Here is a 17,814-nt window from a genome sequence, read left to right as displayed (position 1 = left end):
ATTTTGAGTTAGTTTTTGTGTCAGATATGGGTCCTGTTTCATTTTTCTACAGGTAGGTGCACAGTTTTGCCAGCACCCTTTGTTAAAGACATCTCCCCGTTTAATGGACTTTGACCCTTTGTTGAAGATCAGCTGTCCATGGGTGGATGGATTTCCTTCTGAGTTCTCAGTTCTTTTCCATTGGTCTATGTGTCTGTCCATGTACTCGTACCGGGCTGTTTATACTACCATGGCTGTGTAGAAGATTCTGAGACCAGGAAGTATGAGGCCTCCTTTGTTCTTCAGTGATGCTCTACTTATCCATGGCTTCTTTCCTTTCCATGTAAAGTTTATGATTAGTTTTCCCCTCTTGTTAGAGAATGCTTTTGGAATTTGGATCAGGATTGCATTATATCTATAGCTTGCTTTGGGTAATAGTGACATTTTCACAATGCTGAGTCTTCCTCTCTTTGAGCATGGTATGTTTTTCCATTTATATAGGCCATTTTTTGGTTTGATGACTTCTTTAAATAAAAAGTACTTTTGGACACTGAAAGGGTTGGATGAAATTATTACTGGCCCTATTAAAAAGCCATTTTCTTTTGCTGCTTTAAAGTTCCTGTAAGTTCTGATATACAGGCTAGTAGAAGGAGAGTAATTATGTCATGTTAAAAGCTGCATAATCTGAAAATCATCTGTAATTTATCTTCGAATTTTTTTTAGAACTCCGAAACCAGGCCAGAGTTAGTATTTGCTTGCATTTCCTCCCTTCTCACCCCACAGTTGGAGAGAGTTGGTGGGGGGCACACCAAAAGCATTGTTGGACAGAAAAACCAATTTAACATCAACATTTAATAAATTATGAAGAGTAATAGCACAAGCACTGTTCTAAATACTTGGTGTGAATCATTTGCCTGAACCCTTTCAATAGCCCTGTGAGACCTAGGCGTCTGTTTTACAGACGAGGAAACTGGTGCTTCGAGGAATTAAGTACTTTGAGTCTTTTTAGAGGACACATGGTTAATGAAATTAAACTGAAATTTTACAACTTTCAAAGCAGAGATGGGGGAAATTAGGGGTCAGTAACATGAAATGTTAATTAGCTTAAAAAAGGACCCACAGGTATTTGAAAGACTTGTAAGAAGTCTGCACTAGTTCTGGATAACCTCAAGGGGTAGAACCAGCATCACTGATTATAAACTAATAGAAGACATTGAAAGAATAGTTGGTGCTAGTTCCAGATGTGAATTGCTACAAAGTCTTTCACTAGAATGTTGGAGGCGATATAGAACCAGTTGGCAATTGTATTGTGGCAAAGGTTCAAATATGAGTGACTGAAATATGAATCATAATACTTTTACTGTCCTGATTTTTTTTTTTTTTTAATTCTTAGAATGAATGGTGGTGTGAAGATTTACTGTAATTTTCTAATGAGCAATGGAGAGGGTTTTTACATCTCAAATTGGAATATGCCCGCTCTTTACTTACTGACAGGGTTAGGTTCCAAAGATCAGGTCGTCATGCAAAAATCAGCAGTATGTGAAAATGGAGGATTTTTTTTTTTCCCCCCAGAGAATCCTTTTGTCCAGTTTTTTTTTTTTTTTTTTTTTAATTTAGAAAATATGATCATAGAAATTATACAGCTAAGACTTACTGATGTGCTCATCACTGTGACAAGTCCAGTTATGGATTATTCCTCTGTGGAGAAGAAGGCCTGGAGGAAACAAAGCTGGATAAAGCCAGGCTGCATTAACTGGAGGGCCCACAGCTTAACCACTTCACCTTCCTCCTTGGCTGGGTCAGGCCTTGGCTAGTAGAGCTGCCTGCAGGGCTCTGTTCCCACCCGTACAAGCCCTGTGCTCATGATCCAGAGCCTCTCCACCTCCCCCCTCCCCTGTCTGACTTCCTACAAGGGCACCAGGAGCCTGGCTGAGCATTGGCCCCCCTGAGCCAGAGGCTTCAGGCCTAGTTCAGCTCACTTTGGTATGTCATTACACTTGCACACATTTTCCAAGTATTTCTTCCAAACACCCTCTCTGATGCCACTTTCTTTCTACCCTTCCCACCCCACAGCAGTTTCAAGCTTCAGGGCCTCAGACTACATAGGAGCTGGGAACCCAGAACAGGTGCCCACTGGCTGGGTGCTCCTCTGTGTCCATCCAGAGACCGGCCACAGAGGAGACAGGCCAGAGACCCTTGAGGAGGGAAGGAACACCCTGCAGCTGTTGCTGCCATGCCGCTGCCTCGTTAATACACAAGATAGATGGCTAGTAAGATTTTTTACCATTGTTGTAAATGTGAATTGTCCGGTGTTGAGATAGTTGATAAGTGAGGAGTAGGTGTAGTTTGAATGCCTCTAACTTCATGTTCTCTATTAGATTTCTCGAATGCTGGCAGCCAAAACTGTCTTGGCTATCCGTTACGATGCTTTTGGTGAGGATTCCAGTTCTGCGATGGGAGTGGAGAACAGAGCCAAATTAGAGGCCAGGTTGAGGAGCTTGGAAGATAGAGGGGTAAGAACCACATCTGCCTATTTCTAGTTTTTAAAAATTATTTTAGAAGTGTTATCTATCACAGGTTAATAAACTGTGAGTTGCTTTATATACTTATTACTCCCTTTAGCTGCTAATATAAACAAGTATATATTATACATTTTAATATGTTTAATATATTTTTTCTGTGCATGCTAATAATAATTTCTTATGTATTTACCAAGAATTGATATATTGAACATGTTTGCCATTAGGATATGCTGTTCAAAGTAAACAAAACGAAAATTATCAGGCAGTGCTTCTTGCTGGCCCCGTGATTAGCAGGACTATATTTTGAAGCGATTATGGCTTAGAATTTTACTAGTAATTTTTCTTTTTCTTCTCAGATAAGAAAAATAAGTGGAACAGGAAAGGCATTAGCAAAAGCAGAAAAATATGAACATAAAAGGTGAGTAATATTTGGGGAAAGGTAGCTGAACTGTTTCTGCTTATTTGAATGTTAATTATTGATAGCAATTTTTTTTTTTTGTTCTTCTCAGGTTTACTATTTCTCAAGATCTTAATAATAGTGGTCTTATACAATATTTGTCCTTTTGCCTCTGACTCATTTCGCTCAGCATAATGCCTTCCAGGTTCCTCCATGTTATGAAATGTTTCAGAGATTCGTCACTGTTCTTTATCGATGCGTAGTATTCCATTGTGTGAATATGCCACAATTTATTTACCCATTGATAGCAATTTTTATTATAAACTTAATTGCCGCACTATTCCCTCTTAATTTTTTTTTGTCATTTACAGTTTTCCATGTTCACTTCTAGTTTTTAATCATCATATACTCATACATTTATATTGTTGTACTAAGGCACATAGTATGCTGTTTGCCTCTTTTTTCCCTCTTAATATTTAACTTACTCATTTCCAGATATTACTAGTAAATGTTTGTCATTCAGAGTATATATTATGCCATTTTAAAAAAGAGTCAAAAGACAAGTCCAAAAATGATTAGTAGTGAACATCATAAAGTGTTCACACTTCACAAAATTGACAAAAAATTTTTTGCATGGGGAGAGGTGTTCTGGTTACTATTTGAGGTAATGTTCAATACTGGTTAGGTTGTGGTGCAATGGGAAGTAAAATGTGATACAACTTTCCTGGGTCAGTTTAACATTATACATTAAGAGCCTTAAAAATGTTTATTCACTGACCTAATAAATTCTACTTTCAGGAGTCTTCTATAGGTATAGTTAGAAACTTAGGGAAAGATTTATGTACAAAGATTGTCCATTGTGTGGTCTATATTAATACTTTAAAAATTTTAGTATAATTTTATGCTATCAGTGTACAAGGGGAGCAGTGTACAATAACAACTATTAAGCACATTGTATAGACATTTTAAAATATATATTTTCAGAAAATTGTTTTTTGTATTATGGAAGGAAAATAGATTATATAGTTATGGGCATTAACAATTTCTTTTGTATTTTGTGAACTTTCTAACTCTTCTACAACAACCATAAATTTCTTCTGTAATTTTAAATCCATGTAATTGTTGTTTAGATGACAGACGTGTATCTTTTTTTTTTTAAGTGTTTTTAACCTGTATAAGTTAAATAGCCATGCATGCATGTCTGTAAGCTTAAGAAGTAGAATATTACTTAGCATGTTTTGAACAATTTATGTTCCTGTGCCATTATGCTTACTACTTTGTGCACTTAAAGCACCAATTATGAGAATTAGTTCACATTTACCAAACCCATTGCTGTAGAGTTAGTTTGGACTCATAGCAACCCTGTAGAACAGAGCAGAACTGCCCCATAGGGTTTCCAAGGAGCGGCTAGTGGATTCGAACTGCCAGCCTTTTGTTTAGCAGCCGAGCTTTTAACCACTGCGCTACCAGGGCTCCAATTCGCATTTAAGTACTCAATATTTCCATTTTTTTTTCTTTATGCAATGTTAGAACAAAAATAAACCTTAGGCTTAGGAAATCTCTTATCCATGTGTATCCTGTCTTGTTCCTTTGCCTTTTGAGATTTTATGATGAAGACTTCTGTATTAAAAAAAAACTTGGTTTAGATTTTTTTGTTTTTTTTTTTTTTTGTTTTTTTCCTTGAAATTATCCAATGTTTTGAAACTTGAATTTGTTCATTTTACTTTCTGGTGTAGTTAGTTGTCTCCTGTGCTAATGGAGTATTTTTACATACCATAACTGCATAGATTACTAAATCAGAAATTGTTTAATTGACCACCTCTCTTAAGGATCCCTGGTGGCACAGTGGTTAAACGCTCACTGCTAACGGACAGATTGACAGTTCAGACTTACCCAGTGGCACATGGGAGAAAGACCTGGTGATCTGCTCCTGTAAAGATTGCATCCTAGAAAACATTACAGGACAGTTCTACTCTGTTACATGGGGTTGCTGTGAGTCAAAAATTGACTGGACAGCACCTAACAACATCTCTTGAGTGTGATTGGCCAACTTGAAAAAACTAATACCTTTACATTTTAGAAACTGTTAGCCTTCATAAACTGCCCCAAAGCCACTAAAATGAAACAGCATTGTGTGCTTATGAAAGTATAATCTAATGACATTTTCTTTTGAGAATTATTCCCATTACACAGATATTTGTAGAGATTTTCTAACTCTGGGTTTTCCAGTGAAGTGAAAACGTATGATCCTTCTGGTGACTCCACACTGCCAACCTGTTCTAAAAAACGCAAGATAGAACAGGTAGACAAAGACGAAGAAATTACAGAAAAGAAAGCTAAAAAAGCCAAGATTAAAATCAAAGGTTGGTTTTTTAATTTTTCATGGCGTTTATACTCTTATTTAAGAATTACATAAGTCTTGGATGAGTACACACCATTGGCCTTTATTATGAAACAACCCATATGGAAAGCTAATGGTGTTTTAATAAGCCATCATGTTCTCTGGGAATATTTAAGATAATATTAAATCTATTAGACTTCATAGGAATGTGAGAAGCATTTCTTCCAGTATGTGGAATTAAGCATTAGACTAAGTGTACCAAACTTCGCTGTATTTTATAGTTCAGCTGGGATTAGTGAGAGTCCTGGAATGCATTACCAGACAGTGTTAATTGCAGTGTCTTTATACTTACTCTATTCAGTTGAAGAAGAGGAAGAAGAAGAAGAAGAAGTACTAGTGGTAGAAGAAGAGGAGAGCTCTGTGAAGAAGAAAAAGAAAAAGGATAAAAAGAAACGTATTAAAGAAGAACCAGTTTCTGAGGAAGAACCATGCACCAGTGTAGCTGTTTCTGTATGCTTGTTTTTAATTGCCAGTACTTTATTAGCATGGGCAGAGTCTCCATATTTAATCCACTCTGTATAATATACAGTGCCAAAAAATGAGTAGGCATTTGTTAAACGTGGTTTTCATTGATGGAGAGGTGAAAATAAAATAATTGCCTCATTGCACTTATATTTATAAATGGCCATTTCCCAGACCTGGAATGTTATCACAAAATGAGTTTCCTTTGGGAGATGGGAAGAATATGATTTGGTCCAGATTAGTTCCATGGGATGGATGGCTTTTATAGATTCAGATTTTAATAAGTCTTAAGAAGCATTTCTTATAAATCTTTACCCCCTAATTTGTTTTGAAAGGAAGTAAAGTAGATCCAGTTTGCTTTTTATAAGAAAAAAATTGTTATCACTCACCCTTACAGTCACAACTCTTTCAAAAGCATTCTTATTGGTTATTTTCAGAGTCCAGAGAAAAAGAAGAAAAAGAAAAAAAAGAGAGAGGATGAGGACTAATGGTAAGGAACGGTAGTTGGATCGCCTGGAAACATCACTCTCAAGATTCAGTCAGGAACATACCAGAGATGCCCACTAAAATATTGAGGGGAGGCTGAGTGAAAGCGATAAATCATCTGTAGCATTTTCAGTCCTTTAGCGTTTTGTGTCTAGATGTGAACTTTGTTAACCTCATTATACCATCCCCTTCTTAGCATCTTTGATAATACTAAAAATAAAAATATTTTCTTTTGTATTTTAAGGCAACTCTGTGACCTCTTTGTATTTCAGGTAGAGAATCTTTTTCCCTTTCTATATTTTATTCGATATCTGACAATTGTTTTGATAATTAATTGGTTAATTTTAAACTTAGCCTTTTGGAAGGCAGTGATTAGATGGACCAGCTTAAATGTTTCATTTTCATGTGTTTTTCTTGCCTTTTTGGACTGTTTGTTTTTCAAAAGGAAAACATAGTTCGTAACTCTTTACTCATTGGCAATTTGGATAGGTGCAGCAAATTATGCAGATCCTGATTTGTTTGCAAAGTAATCGAAAGTAATTTTTTTTAAAGATAATAAACATTTATTTTAAAGTAAAATGGACAAAACAAAATGAGGGAAAATAAAGAGTCAGCATGAACTGACAAAGACGAATCCCTGTAAGTTTCAATAAATGCAGTTGGCTGATGGAGGAGGCTAGAATGATTATAACTTTGAGTTTCAGTAGTCCCTCTGAACTTTGCATATCCCAATACTGGTTTGTAGAAATTAGGTGATCATAAATTTTCAAAGATTGTAAATAAGCTTCAAATTTAGAACTTTAAAAAAAATATTGTGTTTTAGGTGAAAGCTTACATAGCAAATTAGGTTCCCATTTAACAATTTTTATACAACTTCTTGAATTTTTCGATGTAACATTTTTCACATTCTTATTTCCATTCTTTTTGTCCTGTTTCTGTTAATCTAGCTTCCTTGCCCCTCCTTAGCTACTTATCTTTGTTTTAGGGTAAAAGTTGGCCATTTGGTCTCATACAGTAGATTTTTCAAGGGAGCACAGTATTCACGGGTGACAGTGTTTATTTTATATGCCAATCTGTTGTCCTGTAGGGTCGCTAGGAGTTGGAATCAACAGCAATGGGTATGATTTTAATCTGTTGTTTTGATGAAAGGTGACCACTAGGGAGTGGCTTCAGTTCCAAGTTCAGAGAGTATCTTTAGGCAGTAGTCTCAGGGGTTCCTCTAGTCTTTTAGCGGTCCAGTAAGTCTGGCCTTTTTTAGGAATTTGAGTTTTGTTGTACATTTTTCTCCCTTTCTGCCCTGGACCTTCCCTGGTCAGAATGGTTGGTAGTGGTAGCTGGTTACCATCTAGTTCTTCTGGTCTCAGGTTAGATGAGTCTGTGGTTTGTATTGGTTATTAGTCCCAAGAGACTAGTTTCTTGAGTCTTTAGTTTCTCCATTTTCTTTTGTTCTAAACGAGTAGAGACCAATAGTTGTATCCTAGATGGCTGCTCGCAAGCTTTTAAGACTCCACACATTACTCAACGAACTAGGATGTAGAGCATTCTTTATGAACTGTCTTAATGCCAGTTGACCGAGTTGTACTGTAAGACTATGGTCCCAAGCTTTCAAATCCAGTAATCCAATCCCCAAATGTGTTTGGTTATATCTAGAAGTATCTGTAACTGTGCTCCCTATGTGTTTTATTAAATTTAGATATTTTGATAAAATAAAAAAAAACTAAAATATATGTAATAAAGCTGGTTATTTTGCTCCCCAGAACATTGTCATTTTGCATCATCAAATAGTAAATATAATAATCTCCAAACACATTCTTGATTTGGGATACAAATGTTTGTTTTTTTTAACACATTCCATGATAGTGGCTAATGATCCTACCAAGGACTGTGTAGCCAAAATCTTTACAGCTCAAACAAAATAAACATTGAAAATGCCTAGTGATTTTGTAGTCTTCTACAGGCCTGGGGAAAACTTGGTAAAATCACAACGATCAGCCTTCCTGAGTGTTGAAATCTTAAATGTTTAACCAATGTCACAAGACAATATGTGTATTAATTACGTAATGAGAAACTAATTTGCTCTGTAAATGTTCATCTAAAGTACAATTAAAGGAAAAAGTGCCCCTTCCTCACCACACTTTACTACTAAAAACCAAACCCAGTGCTGTTGAGTCGATTCAGACTCAGGGACCTATAGGACAGAGTAGAACTGTCCCATAGAGTTTCCAAGGAGGACATGGCGGATTCAAACTTCTGACCCTTTGGTTAGCAGCCGTAGTACTTAACCACTTTGCAGCTAGGGTTTCCACTGCCTTTCCACTAGCTTCCAGAAATTGTCGTTAACTCTAAACCTATGATGACTAGGAAGTGACTGCCATCCCCCCCCCACCCCATGCTGGATTTGTGCAGTGACCAACTTGCACAATTATAAGCACAGTCCTGCAGCACCTTTAAAAGCTTCTGTGGTTCATAATTATGGTCCAGTGTCATTTACTGGAAAATATAACACAGTAATCCTAAAATGATACTTAACATTTATTGAGCACTTACTATGTGTCAGGCACTGTTCAGACCACTTGTATTAACTATTTTAATCTAACAACCCTTTCTAATAGATACTGTTGTGCTGTCTTTACTATGAGGAAATGAATGTACAGAGACGTTAAGTAACTTGCTCCATGCCATTCAAATCATTACAAATGGCTACCGTGTGGTTCTAATGCTGGCAAACTGCGACTAAAGCTTGTGCTCAATGGTTCTGAAAAGTACAAGGTACTCCTTGTTGGAACATTGTCTTCGTAGCCTGAAGGTAATTGGGATCTTGTTATCTGAAAATTAAAATAGATGATTTGAGTCCAGCTATAAGCCGGGCTTGCTGCTACCCCCAGAAAGTGGTTGGCAGTATAGTCTGGAGTGGCAGCTCATTGGAGATTTCCCACAGAACCTGGGGACCCAAAGGTTGGTGTTTGCTGCTCCCTTGTGTTAAGTCAATCCCTGAAAGCCTGTAGGCCAACCAGGCAAAAGCTTTGGAAGTGACTCCCTAGAATTCCCCGAACCTACTACCATGCTAATACATGACAAAGGACGCTTAGTGCTCAGTTGGTTATGACACTCATTTAAATACCAAGTCATCCTATGTCATGTCAGGAAATGCAGCCTTCAGAGTTGGAAAGTAAACTATTATTTGTATAGCTATGAGTACATCCCTTATAAAAGTAACCAAAGGCAAAGAAACCCTCATAAAAACTATAGTCCCTGTTTACTTAGGGCGCAATGCTTGAGAACTAATGGCTGTAAATGAGGCAACAAAGAGTAATGAAATCACATCCTTCAAAACTTTGGTCTGCTTGTCAGTGCTAAACCAACACCAAAACCAAACCCATTGCCATTGAGTTGATCAGTACTAGGGGAGGGGAAATGGGTGATCTCAGAGGTAGGAGGAATCTACATCCCCTGGTATAACTCTCACTCTGCAAATAAGGACACTGAGGCTCAGCTCTCCACCACACATGTGCCTAGTGTGCAGGCATATTCCAAAGACATGAGGCCTATTTCTCTTAGCATCAGGGAAAAAGCAATTTCTTTTATAAAAAGTTAGTATACATTTAATGAAACCCTTGTGGTATGCTCTCAAGTCAATTCCAACTCATAACAACACTATGTGACAGAGTAGAACTGTCCCATAGGGTTTTCTAGGTTATAATCTTTATGAAAGCAGATTACCAGGATTTTTCTCCCAGAGAGCAGTCTGGTGGGTTCAAGCTGCAAACCTTTCAGTTAGCAGCTGAGCATGTAGCCATTGTGCTACCAGGGCTCCTTAATGAAGCCTTTAGATGCATTTACCTTCCAGTTTGCAGAAACAGCATCATAGGAAGCAATCAGATTCAGAATGTGCAACACAGCCATGCCCGTTCATTAAAAAACTGTCTGGCTGTATTGTCTATGTTTATGTACTCCAACTGCAGAATTAAGTCATTGCAGCAAAGACCATATGGCCCACAAAACCTAAAATACTGTCTGGCCCTTTACTGAAAAAATTTGCTGACTCCTGTTCTAGATTAAAAGAAACAAATGACGATCAAATGCAACATGTGAACCTTGATTGATTCTGGTTCCAAAAATCAAAAGCTGTGAAAGATATTTTGGGGACAGTTCGGGAAATTTTAATAGGAACTGGGTGTCATGGATTGAATTATGTCCCCCCCAAAACGCGTGTATCAATTTGGCTGGGCCATGATTCCCAGAGTTCTGTGGTTGTCCTCCATTTTGTGGTCGTAATTTTATGTTAAAGAGGATTAGGGTGGGATTTTAACACCCTGACCAGGTCATATCCCTGATCCAATGTAAAGGGAGTTTGCCTGGGGAGTGGCCTGCACCAAGAAATAAAAAGGAAAGAGAAGCAAACAGGAGGGGTACCTCATACCACCAAGAAAGCAGCACTGGGAGCAGAGCACATCCTTCGGAGCTGGGGTCCCTGCACCTGAGAAGCTCCTCTATCAGGGTAAGACTGATGACAAGGAATCTTCCCCCAGAGCCGTCATATTTTTTTTTAGGTGCGATAATGGTGGTAGTGTTATGTAAGAGAATATCCTTAATTTTTGAAGATGCCTGCTGATGGGGAGAAATATCCTGATGTCTATAATTTTAAAAATGACATAGGAGTGGCACCTGACTCCTCTAATTTCACGAGGGGGAGAGAATTATTGTCAGCACCTATGGCTCAAGCCGGATTCCTATGAGGCAGAGGTCAGACATGCCTCCACCCTCCAACCGTCCCTCCCATGGTACTCTCTACATTTCTGTTGGAATGGCCACACAGAACTCACAGACCATACTCTCGCAGTTATGGGGTTTATTAGGGAAGTTACAGGTTACAATTCGGGCTCAGAAATACTCAGGATACAGTTCTTCGATCAGGCCAGCCTCATAGCCATGCTGCAGGTAGGCCTCTCTCTGGCCCTTGGCCCTCCTGGGCACCTCTACCCTGCTCGGTCAAGTGTTACGATGTTCTTGTAGTTCTGCTGGTAAGTGCCTGGAAGCACCCCATTCCACCAGTAAACCTTGGCCTGAAGGTGCTAAGCTCTAGCTCTGGGTTGGCAAACCTAGCTCCACCAAGTGCCCAGAGGCACCCTACACTGCCAGCAAGCCTCCTGCCGGAAGGCACTCAGCTTTCTCCCTCGTGAATCAGGAAGCCCACTTCGCGTCTCCTGACAGTCTCCTAGTTCTGCTGCATGTTGCTACTGTTTCTCTGCTATTGCTTCTTGCTGTCTTGCCATCTTCAACGTTACAGCTCTCTCTCTGTCCCCTGGGTCTAGAAGAGTCTTAACGCAGGGATCCCAGGTCCAAAGTACATGCTTCGCTCTCATCTCTTCTTGGTGGTAGTCAGGTCCCCCCTCTGATCTGGAATTGGCTCTCTTTAAAGCCTAGCGGGATGGCAAAACTGACCAATCCCTTTGTTAGGTTTCCATACACCATATTTGCATGGTTCCACCCCCACAAGGGTGCCATGCACCTTATTTACATTATTAACAAGTTATCCAATCCCCTTGGTGGGCCACAAGCATTTCATTTGTATAGTCCAGCCCAGTCATTCAGTGGGAGTTACAAGACCGTGGTGAGAAAGGCCATGTAAAAGCAATCCATTGCACCGCAGGCCATGCCCTGGTTTTTCTAGCCATAGTTGTTTCATACTGGAAGAATAACTTCCCCCTCCCAATCATTTCATCAATCCAAAATAGTCATTAACAGTCCTTCAGTGGGGCAAAGAGTGCTCGGGGTGAGGTTACTTAGGTGCCAGCAATTTAGGTCTGCTGCAGATATCCATCTGATCTGGTCAGGTTCTCCAAAAGTTGTCTCAAGTTCGCCATTTAACTGAGAGAAGATTATTCCCTTGTTCTGAGCCTCACGAGGTATCAGTATAGCAAAACCTTTAAGGGACTTTAGGTTAGGCTACTGTACTCCAGTGCAGCCTTACCTCCCCCTTAGTCCACAATTCCACAGCTTTTACAACCAATTAACCCTGTAAACAGTCATTAATCACAATGGAATCATATAATCCTATCAGCATCTTCTCCCACCCTCTCTTCCTCAGACCTATGAGGAAAAGAGGAATCTATTCAGTGAGAATCCTCCCTTGTCCCCCTCATTTTGAGTGTAAGCACACCCATGAAAGTGTGTATGCCAGCCACTTCATGCCTTTATCTCCCTTCATTTTAGATAGCCCATTTCTAAATTGCCCATCCCTATTTGTAAAAAAAAAAAAAATTTTACGTTTTTTTATCAAACCAGTACTCCAAGAAGACAAGCATGTTCCTTGATCTGAAGAATCTTCTGCTCCGATTAGAACTTCGAGCATCTGCATCCATAAGCAGAGTCCAGTCCAGAGCAAGCCATCAAGTGGCAGCAATCCACACCAGCTCACGCTGTCAAATATCTTTCTCTTCATTTGATCAGCTTCTGGTCAGCTCGTCATGGGTATCAGCTATAGGCTTGGAAGTCCACATGCCTCCTGGCACTTCGGTAATTTATTTTGAAATAGTTCAGCAAAAACATGAATATAAATAGATGAAGCAAATACGGCAAACTTAGCAATTATTGAAATACATGGTGGTGGGCATATAGAGTTTCCAAGGAACACTGGTTTTTTGGGGCATATAGATGTTCATTACACTATTTTCTGTTTTTTTTTTTCTGTATCTTAAAAATGATCATAATAAAAAGGTTTGTTTTTTTAAAGCAAGAACATGCCATTTGTTTTTCTTTAATTCTGAGTTCTTTATCTCTGAAAACTTCCAAGATCTTCACAACATTCTTTTTTTTTTTCCTTTTTTAAATTTTCTTTTTTATTTAAACATTCTTACCAACAAGCACTCTGCTAGAGGGGGCCTCAAGGAAGCAGAATATGCAGTGGCTGCTGCCCTCAGAGAGTTCACAAAGCGAAGCCTCAACCTCTGCCCCTCCTGATGAAGAAGGCCATATTCTCATTTAAGTCCTTTCTTGAGGAAGGAGGAATGCAGGGAGACAGCAGGTAGAGATCTCAGTAGAAGATGAGATTTACGGAAATTATAAAGGCAAAGCTTCAAAGCAGAAACTGAGTTTATAGAAGAGAAATTTTCTACAAGATTTCTATAAGAGGAACTTGTGGCTGGTTCCTCTACTAGCCACAAGATCCTACAGACCGAAGAAAGCAGAAAAAAAAATTAACAGCAGCGGAGACCCACCCCTTGGCAGGTCATAGAGAATGGCAGTACACCCCCAGTCCCTTGTATCCCACCTCCCCACCTCAGAACTGCCCTCCAACATCCTTTGAGCTTTGGCGATTTAGTACTCACCTGGAGAGCTGATTTTTGGGATTTTTTTTGGAGAGCTGTGGTGTGCCACATTACTGCAGGTAAGCTGCCATGTGCATTCTCAAGGCTTCCTAAAACTGGCTTCCTAACCTGAGCCAAGAAGAAGGGAAGGGCTTGGTTCCTAGTAGGAGTAAATGTGCCTGATTCCAGGAAAAAGGGATGATCAGACAACAAATGGGTCTATTCATATCCCATAATCTGCTGGAACAGCAACATGCTAATAACCGGTTGGGCATGATGGAGAGGCCACAATCAGACTGCCAGAGCGGGGAGATCCCTGCACTAGTGATCAGAAAAAATAATATATATGGAAGTGCTGCATAAACCAAAAGTACTGTTACGAAGTATCCTTGCTGTTGTAATTATGAGCTGGTTTCACCACTTACTAGTTGGTGTCCTTGGCCAAGTCAATCTGTGCCCTATCTGAGCCTCAGTTTTTTCATCTATAAAATGGAAATAGTAACATTTTACCTTGGAAACTCGGATGAAATAATTCATGCAAAAGTCCTTTGTGAACTGTACAAACAAATTATTATTATCATTACTTTAAATTTGCCCTACTTAAAAACAAGACCCAAGTGTTGCGTATTCTAGGGGAGAAGTCAGTGGGAGGGAATAGAGAAATCTGTGGTGGCTACCAGACCCATTTTCTCTTATTTCTGGACACACAGCTAGACTATAATTCTTAGTTTTCCTTGCAGTTAGTTGTGGCCATGCAACTGAGTCCTAGCCAAAGAAGTGGTAGTGGAGGTGATGCAAACCACTTGAAGCCTGGTCCATAAAAATCTCCCACAGCACTCCTTAGTGCCGTATCCCCTGTGCTGGCTCCAGGTAGACAAACACAAACACGGTACCAAGTGTTAAAGACAGAGAAGCTGCAAGAGAATAAACCTGGGGCCCTGAATCACCAATGGCATGAAGGGCGGCTACCCAATGGTAGAAACATTTATTTGGGCTTTATAGAGGAGGGACTTAACTTTTATCACGTTTGGCCTTTATATTAAGTCAAGCCATGTGAAATTGCCAATATTCGACTGTCTTTGACCTACAAAAATGACAATTTCCTGTGGTTCAGTCTAAATAAACATTTTGGTTTGTTTCAGCAGCTAGTGTAATCTTAATCCACCATTTTAGGGGAATTCTTTTTAGCACTCACATTTTCAAAGATGAGTAGGGAAATTTTGTAAACTGCCTGCTATTGGTCCAGATTTGGGGGCAAAAATATTTTATTTGCTCCACAAAATGTTAGTCCACATACTGCTGATATTCAAAAATCAAAAACATTTTTTCATCATGTAGTAGAAAACATTTTTTTTTGTCTTTTGTCTTTTGACCTTTAGAATCAACATGGCAAAGAAAAAACCTAAAATCAAACCAAACTCATCAAAACCAAAATAACAAAATTCCTTTAATAAACAAATAATTAAACTGTGTGATTTTTAAGAGAAAGAGAGTGAAACTTATTTATAGTTTTGGGATGAGGAAGCCCTTTCTAAAATATAAAATGAAATTCGGAAAACAGATTGATAAATTTGATCACATAAAATTAGAACTCTTGTATGACAAAAATACTGCATAATAGTCAAAATATAAGGAGATATTTTCTTTGATTTATAGATTAAATCAATTAATAAGAAAAAGATGATAAATGTGCACACATAGGCGGCTGTGGAGAAAGGTACACAAATCAATAAACATAAGAAAAGCTGTATCCTATCAAATTGCCAGAATTAATAATAATAATAGTACTCATTGTTGGCCAGAGTATAGGAAAACAGACATATATTGCAGATGGAAGTACGGCCTGGCAGAAAATTTTAGGAGGGAGGGTATTTTGATAATAGCTATTAAAAATAAAAATGCTAACCAAGTGGTGGTAATGTGTAAATACAGTAACAAATCACTAAGATATGTATAGATATAAGGATGTTCATTATAAAATTGTTCATAGTTGTGAAAACAACAGCCAAAATCCAGAAACAAACACAATATAATATGTAAATTAGTATGTCCAAAAATACCACCATTAAAAATCCACATGCTGGAGTTATAGATGGAAATATAGAAATATCTCCAAAGATATACCATTTAGTGGAAGAAATAAAATGCAAAATAATGTGAAACCATTTGTGTAAAATGTTTGAAAGCATAAGTATTTTTTTGTTTTATTCCCCGTCGACCCATATACAACAGTTTGGAGATCAGAGAGTGGGAAGGAAGATTTTTGCCTTTCGTTCCTTTCTGTATTGTCTCATTTAAAAAAAAAAAACAAAAAACATGGACTTCTCTCATTTTCCACATGTATTATTTTTACTCAAAAAAAAAATCATAAACTAAATGAAACTACAAACAAAAACCATAAAATATGTTTTATCTAAAGCTATGTTGTTTTTGTTTGTATCCCTGCAGAGATTGTGAGGGGTATACATATTTTTGTTAGTTTTGTGGATTTACCAGTATAATCACCAAGACTTTTCCAATAACGAACATAGTGGGAAATGTAACATATGAGTGAAGAGATTATTTGAGACTGATGACCCTCTCTTACCCCCAAAGCACTATTCTTTGTACTTCAGCTTGAGAAATCACCCCATGATTTTGAAGGTATTAAGATCTCACCCTCCTTTTATAGCAGAGGAACTCGAACCACAGAAAAGTTCTGGTGTCAGAATTATACCTTCAGCTTCCACCTATTTAATGTACTAGAGAAACATAATGTTTGTGAAATGCTAGATTGAGGGCCAATGGTTTACATTAAGCATGAGTTCATGTAAATGATCTTATTTGATCTTAAATCTCCTGTCATGATCTGAAAGAAAACAAATAGATACTAAGATTTTACTTTTCATTGTCGCTTGTTCTAGAGGTGCTTTTCTCTTTCTCACCATCTTCCTTAGATCTTCCCTCCATTTCTCATCCACTCTTGGAACTGAGTTCCCTTTCCTCTTCCCAAATCACAGATGTTTTCCCACCCTGAGAAATCTAGGGGCTGGCTGGCCTGAACATTACTGTAATTGTCTTCCTCTGGAGGAAATCTTTTCTTTAACTGCCAGGAATTTCAGGCTCCAACCTGAGGAGAAAAAAAAAAAAAATTCTGGCACAGTGCCAGGTAATTGCCGCCTTCTTTTTCCTTTAGCCATCTGCAGGCGACTGGCTGGAGCCCAAGGGTAAAACCACAGCCTCCCAGTGCTGGAAGGAATAGACCCTTGGGGCTCCTGGGATGTTGAGGCCTGGCATTCCTCCTCTTGATGGACAGGACCTCATTTAAACCACAGCCTGGCCTAATTTTAATGCCTTCCAAAAGGAGAAATCACATAAACTCTGTTTATCTCACATCCCAGTGTTAAAAACAGTATCATGAAATCTTTCCTTTTGTCTACACCAGAGGTCAGCAAACTTTTTCTGCAAAGAAAAAAAAGCAAAGGGCCAGTAAATATTTTAGGCTTTGCAGACCAAATAGTCTTTATCACCACTACTCAACCTAACATTGTAGCACAAAAGCAGCAGTAGACAATACCTATACAAATGAGCATAGCTGTGTTCCAATAAAACTTTATTTGTGGACACTGAAATTTGAATTTTCATATAATTGTCAGATGTCGTGAAATACTATTCTTTTAATTTTTTTTTCTAACAGTTAAAAATGTAAAAACAATTCTTAGTTTGTTGTGGGCCATACAAAAACGGGCACTAGGCAGTAGTTCCTTGAGCCCTGATCTAAACCATTGGTTTTCAAACTATGTTTTGCCAAACCCTAGAGGCTCCCCAAGTCCACTGAGGGGAGAGGGAGCAGGCTAGGCTAGGGAACCCCCACCCAGTCTTTTATTGCAGTCATTCCTCTTTTATCTGTGTTATACTTCGGGCTTCCAGGTTTTGTTTTATTTAAATAAAGGACTTCATCCCGTCGAGTTGATGATTCTGACTCATAATGACTTTATAAGCCAGAGTAGAGCTGCCCCATAGCGTTTCCAAGGCTGTAATCATTATAGAAGCAGACTGTCACATCTTTCTTTCATGGAGCAGCTGGTGGGTTCAAACAGCCGACCTCTTGGTTAGCAGCTGAGCCCAAATATTTAACCACTGAGCCACCAGGGCTCCTGAGAACTCCATAGACAAAAAGTTTAAAAGTCACTGCTCGAAACAGAATCTCTTTGTTTGCAACTCCAGCTTGTTTTCTTTTAGTCTCTCCTCATTAGATATGGAGAATTATTTGTTATCTAG

The 17,814-nt window shown here is 38.5% G+C and overlaps 1 protein-coding gene across 4 annotated transcripts in view; it reads left to right on the top strand.

Moving 5' to 3' along the window:
- Window positions 1-12,864, top strand: part of NOP58 (NOP58 ribonucleoprotein) — a 33,288-nt gene extending 20,424 nt beyond the window's left edge. For 2 of the 4 annotated variants that reach the window (XM_003406131.4, XM_010602438.2), the window contains exons 11-15: window positions 2,358-2,492; window positions 2,858-2,919; window positions 5,128-5,261; window positions 5,601-5,749; window positions 6,199-6,490. In XM_003406131.4, the coding sequence (XP_003406179.1) occupies window positions 2,358-2,492; window positions 2,858-2,919; window positions 5,128-5,261; window positions 5,601-5,749; window positions 6,199-6,249 (531 nt within the window). In that variant the 3' untranslated portion in view covers window positions 6,250-6,490. Of the gene's footprint in view, window positions 1-2,357; window positions 2,493-2,857; window positions 2,920-5,127; window positions 5,262-5,600; window positions 5,750-6,198; window positions 6,491-8,859; window positions 9,054-12,532 lie in introns of those variants that run through there. The other 2 variants (XM_064286805.1, XM_064286806.1) reach the window with 2 other exon arrangements.
- Window positions 12,865-17,814: the final 4,950 nt, after the last annotated feature.

Source organism: Loxodonta africana, chromosome 6, assembly GCF_030014295.1.
Source record: "Loxodonta africana isolate mLoxAfr1 chromosome 6, mLoxAfr1.hap2, whole genome shotgun sequence".
NCBI lineage: Eukaryota > Metazoa > Chordata > Mammalia > Proboscidea > Elephantidae > Loxodonta > Loxodonta africana.
This window is presented reverse-complemented; position numbering and strand designations above follow the sequence as displayed.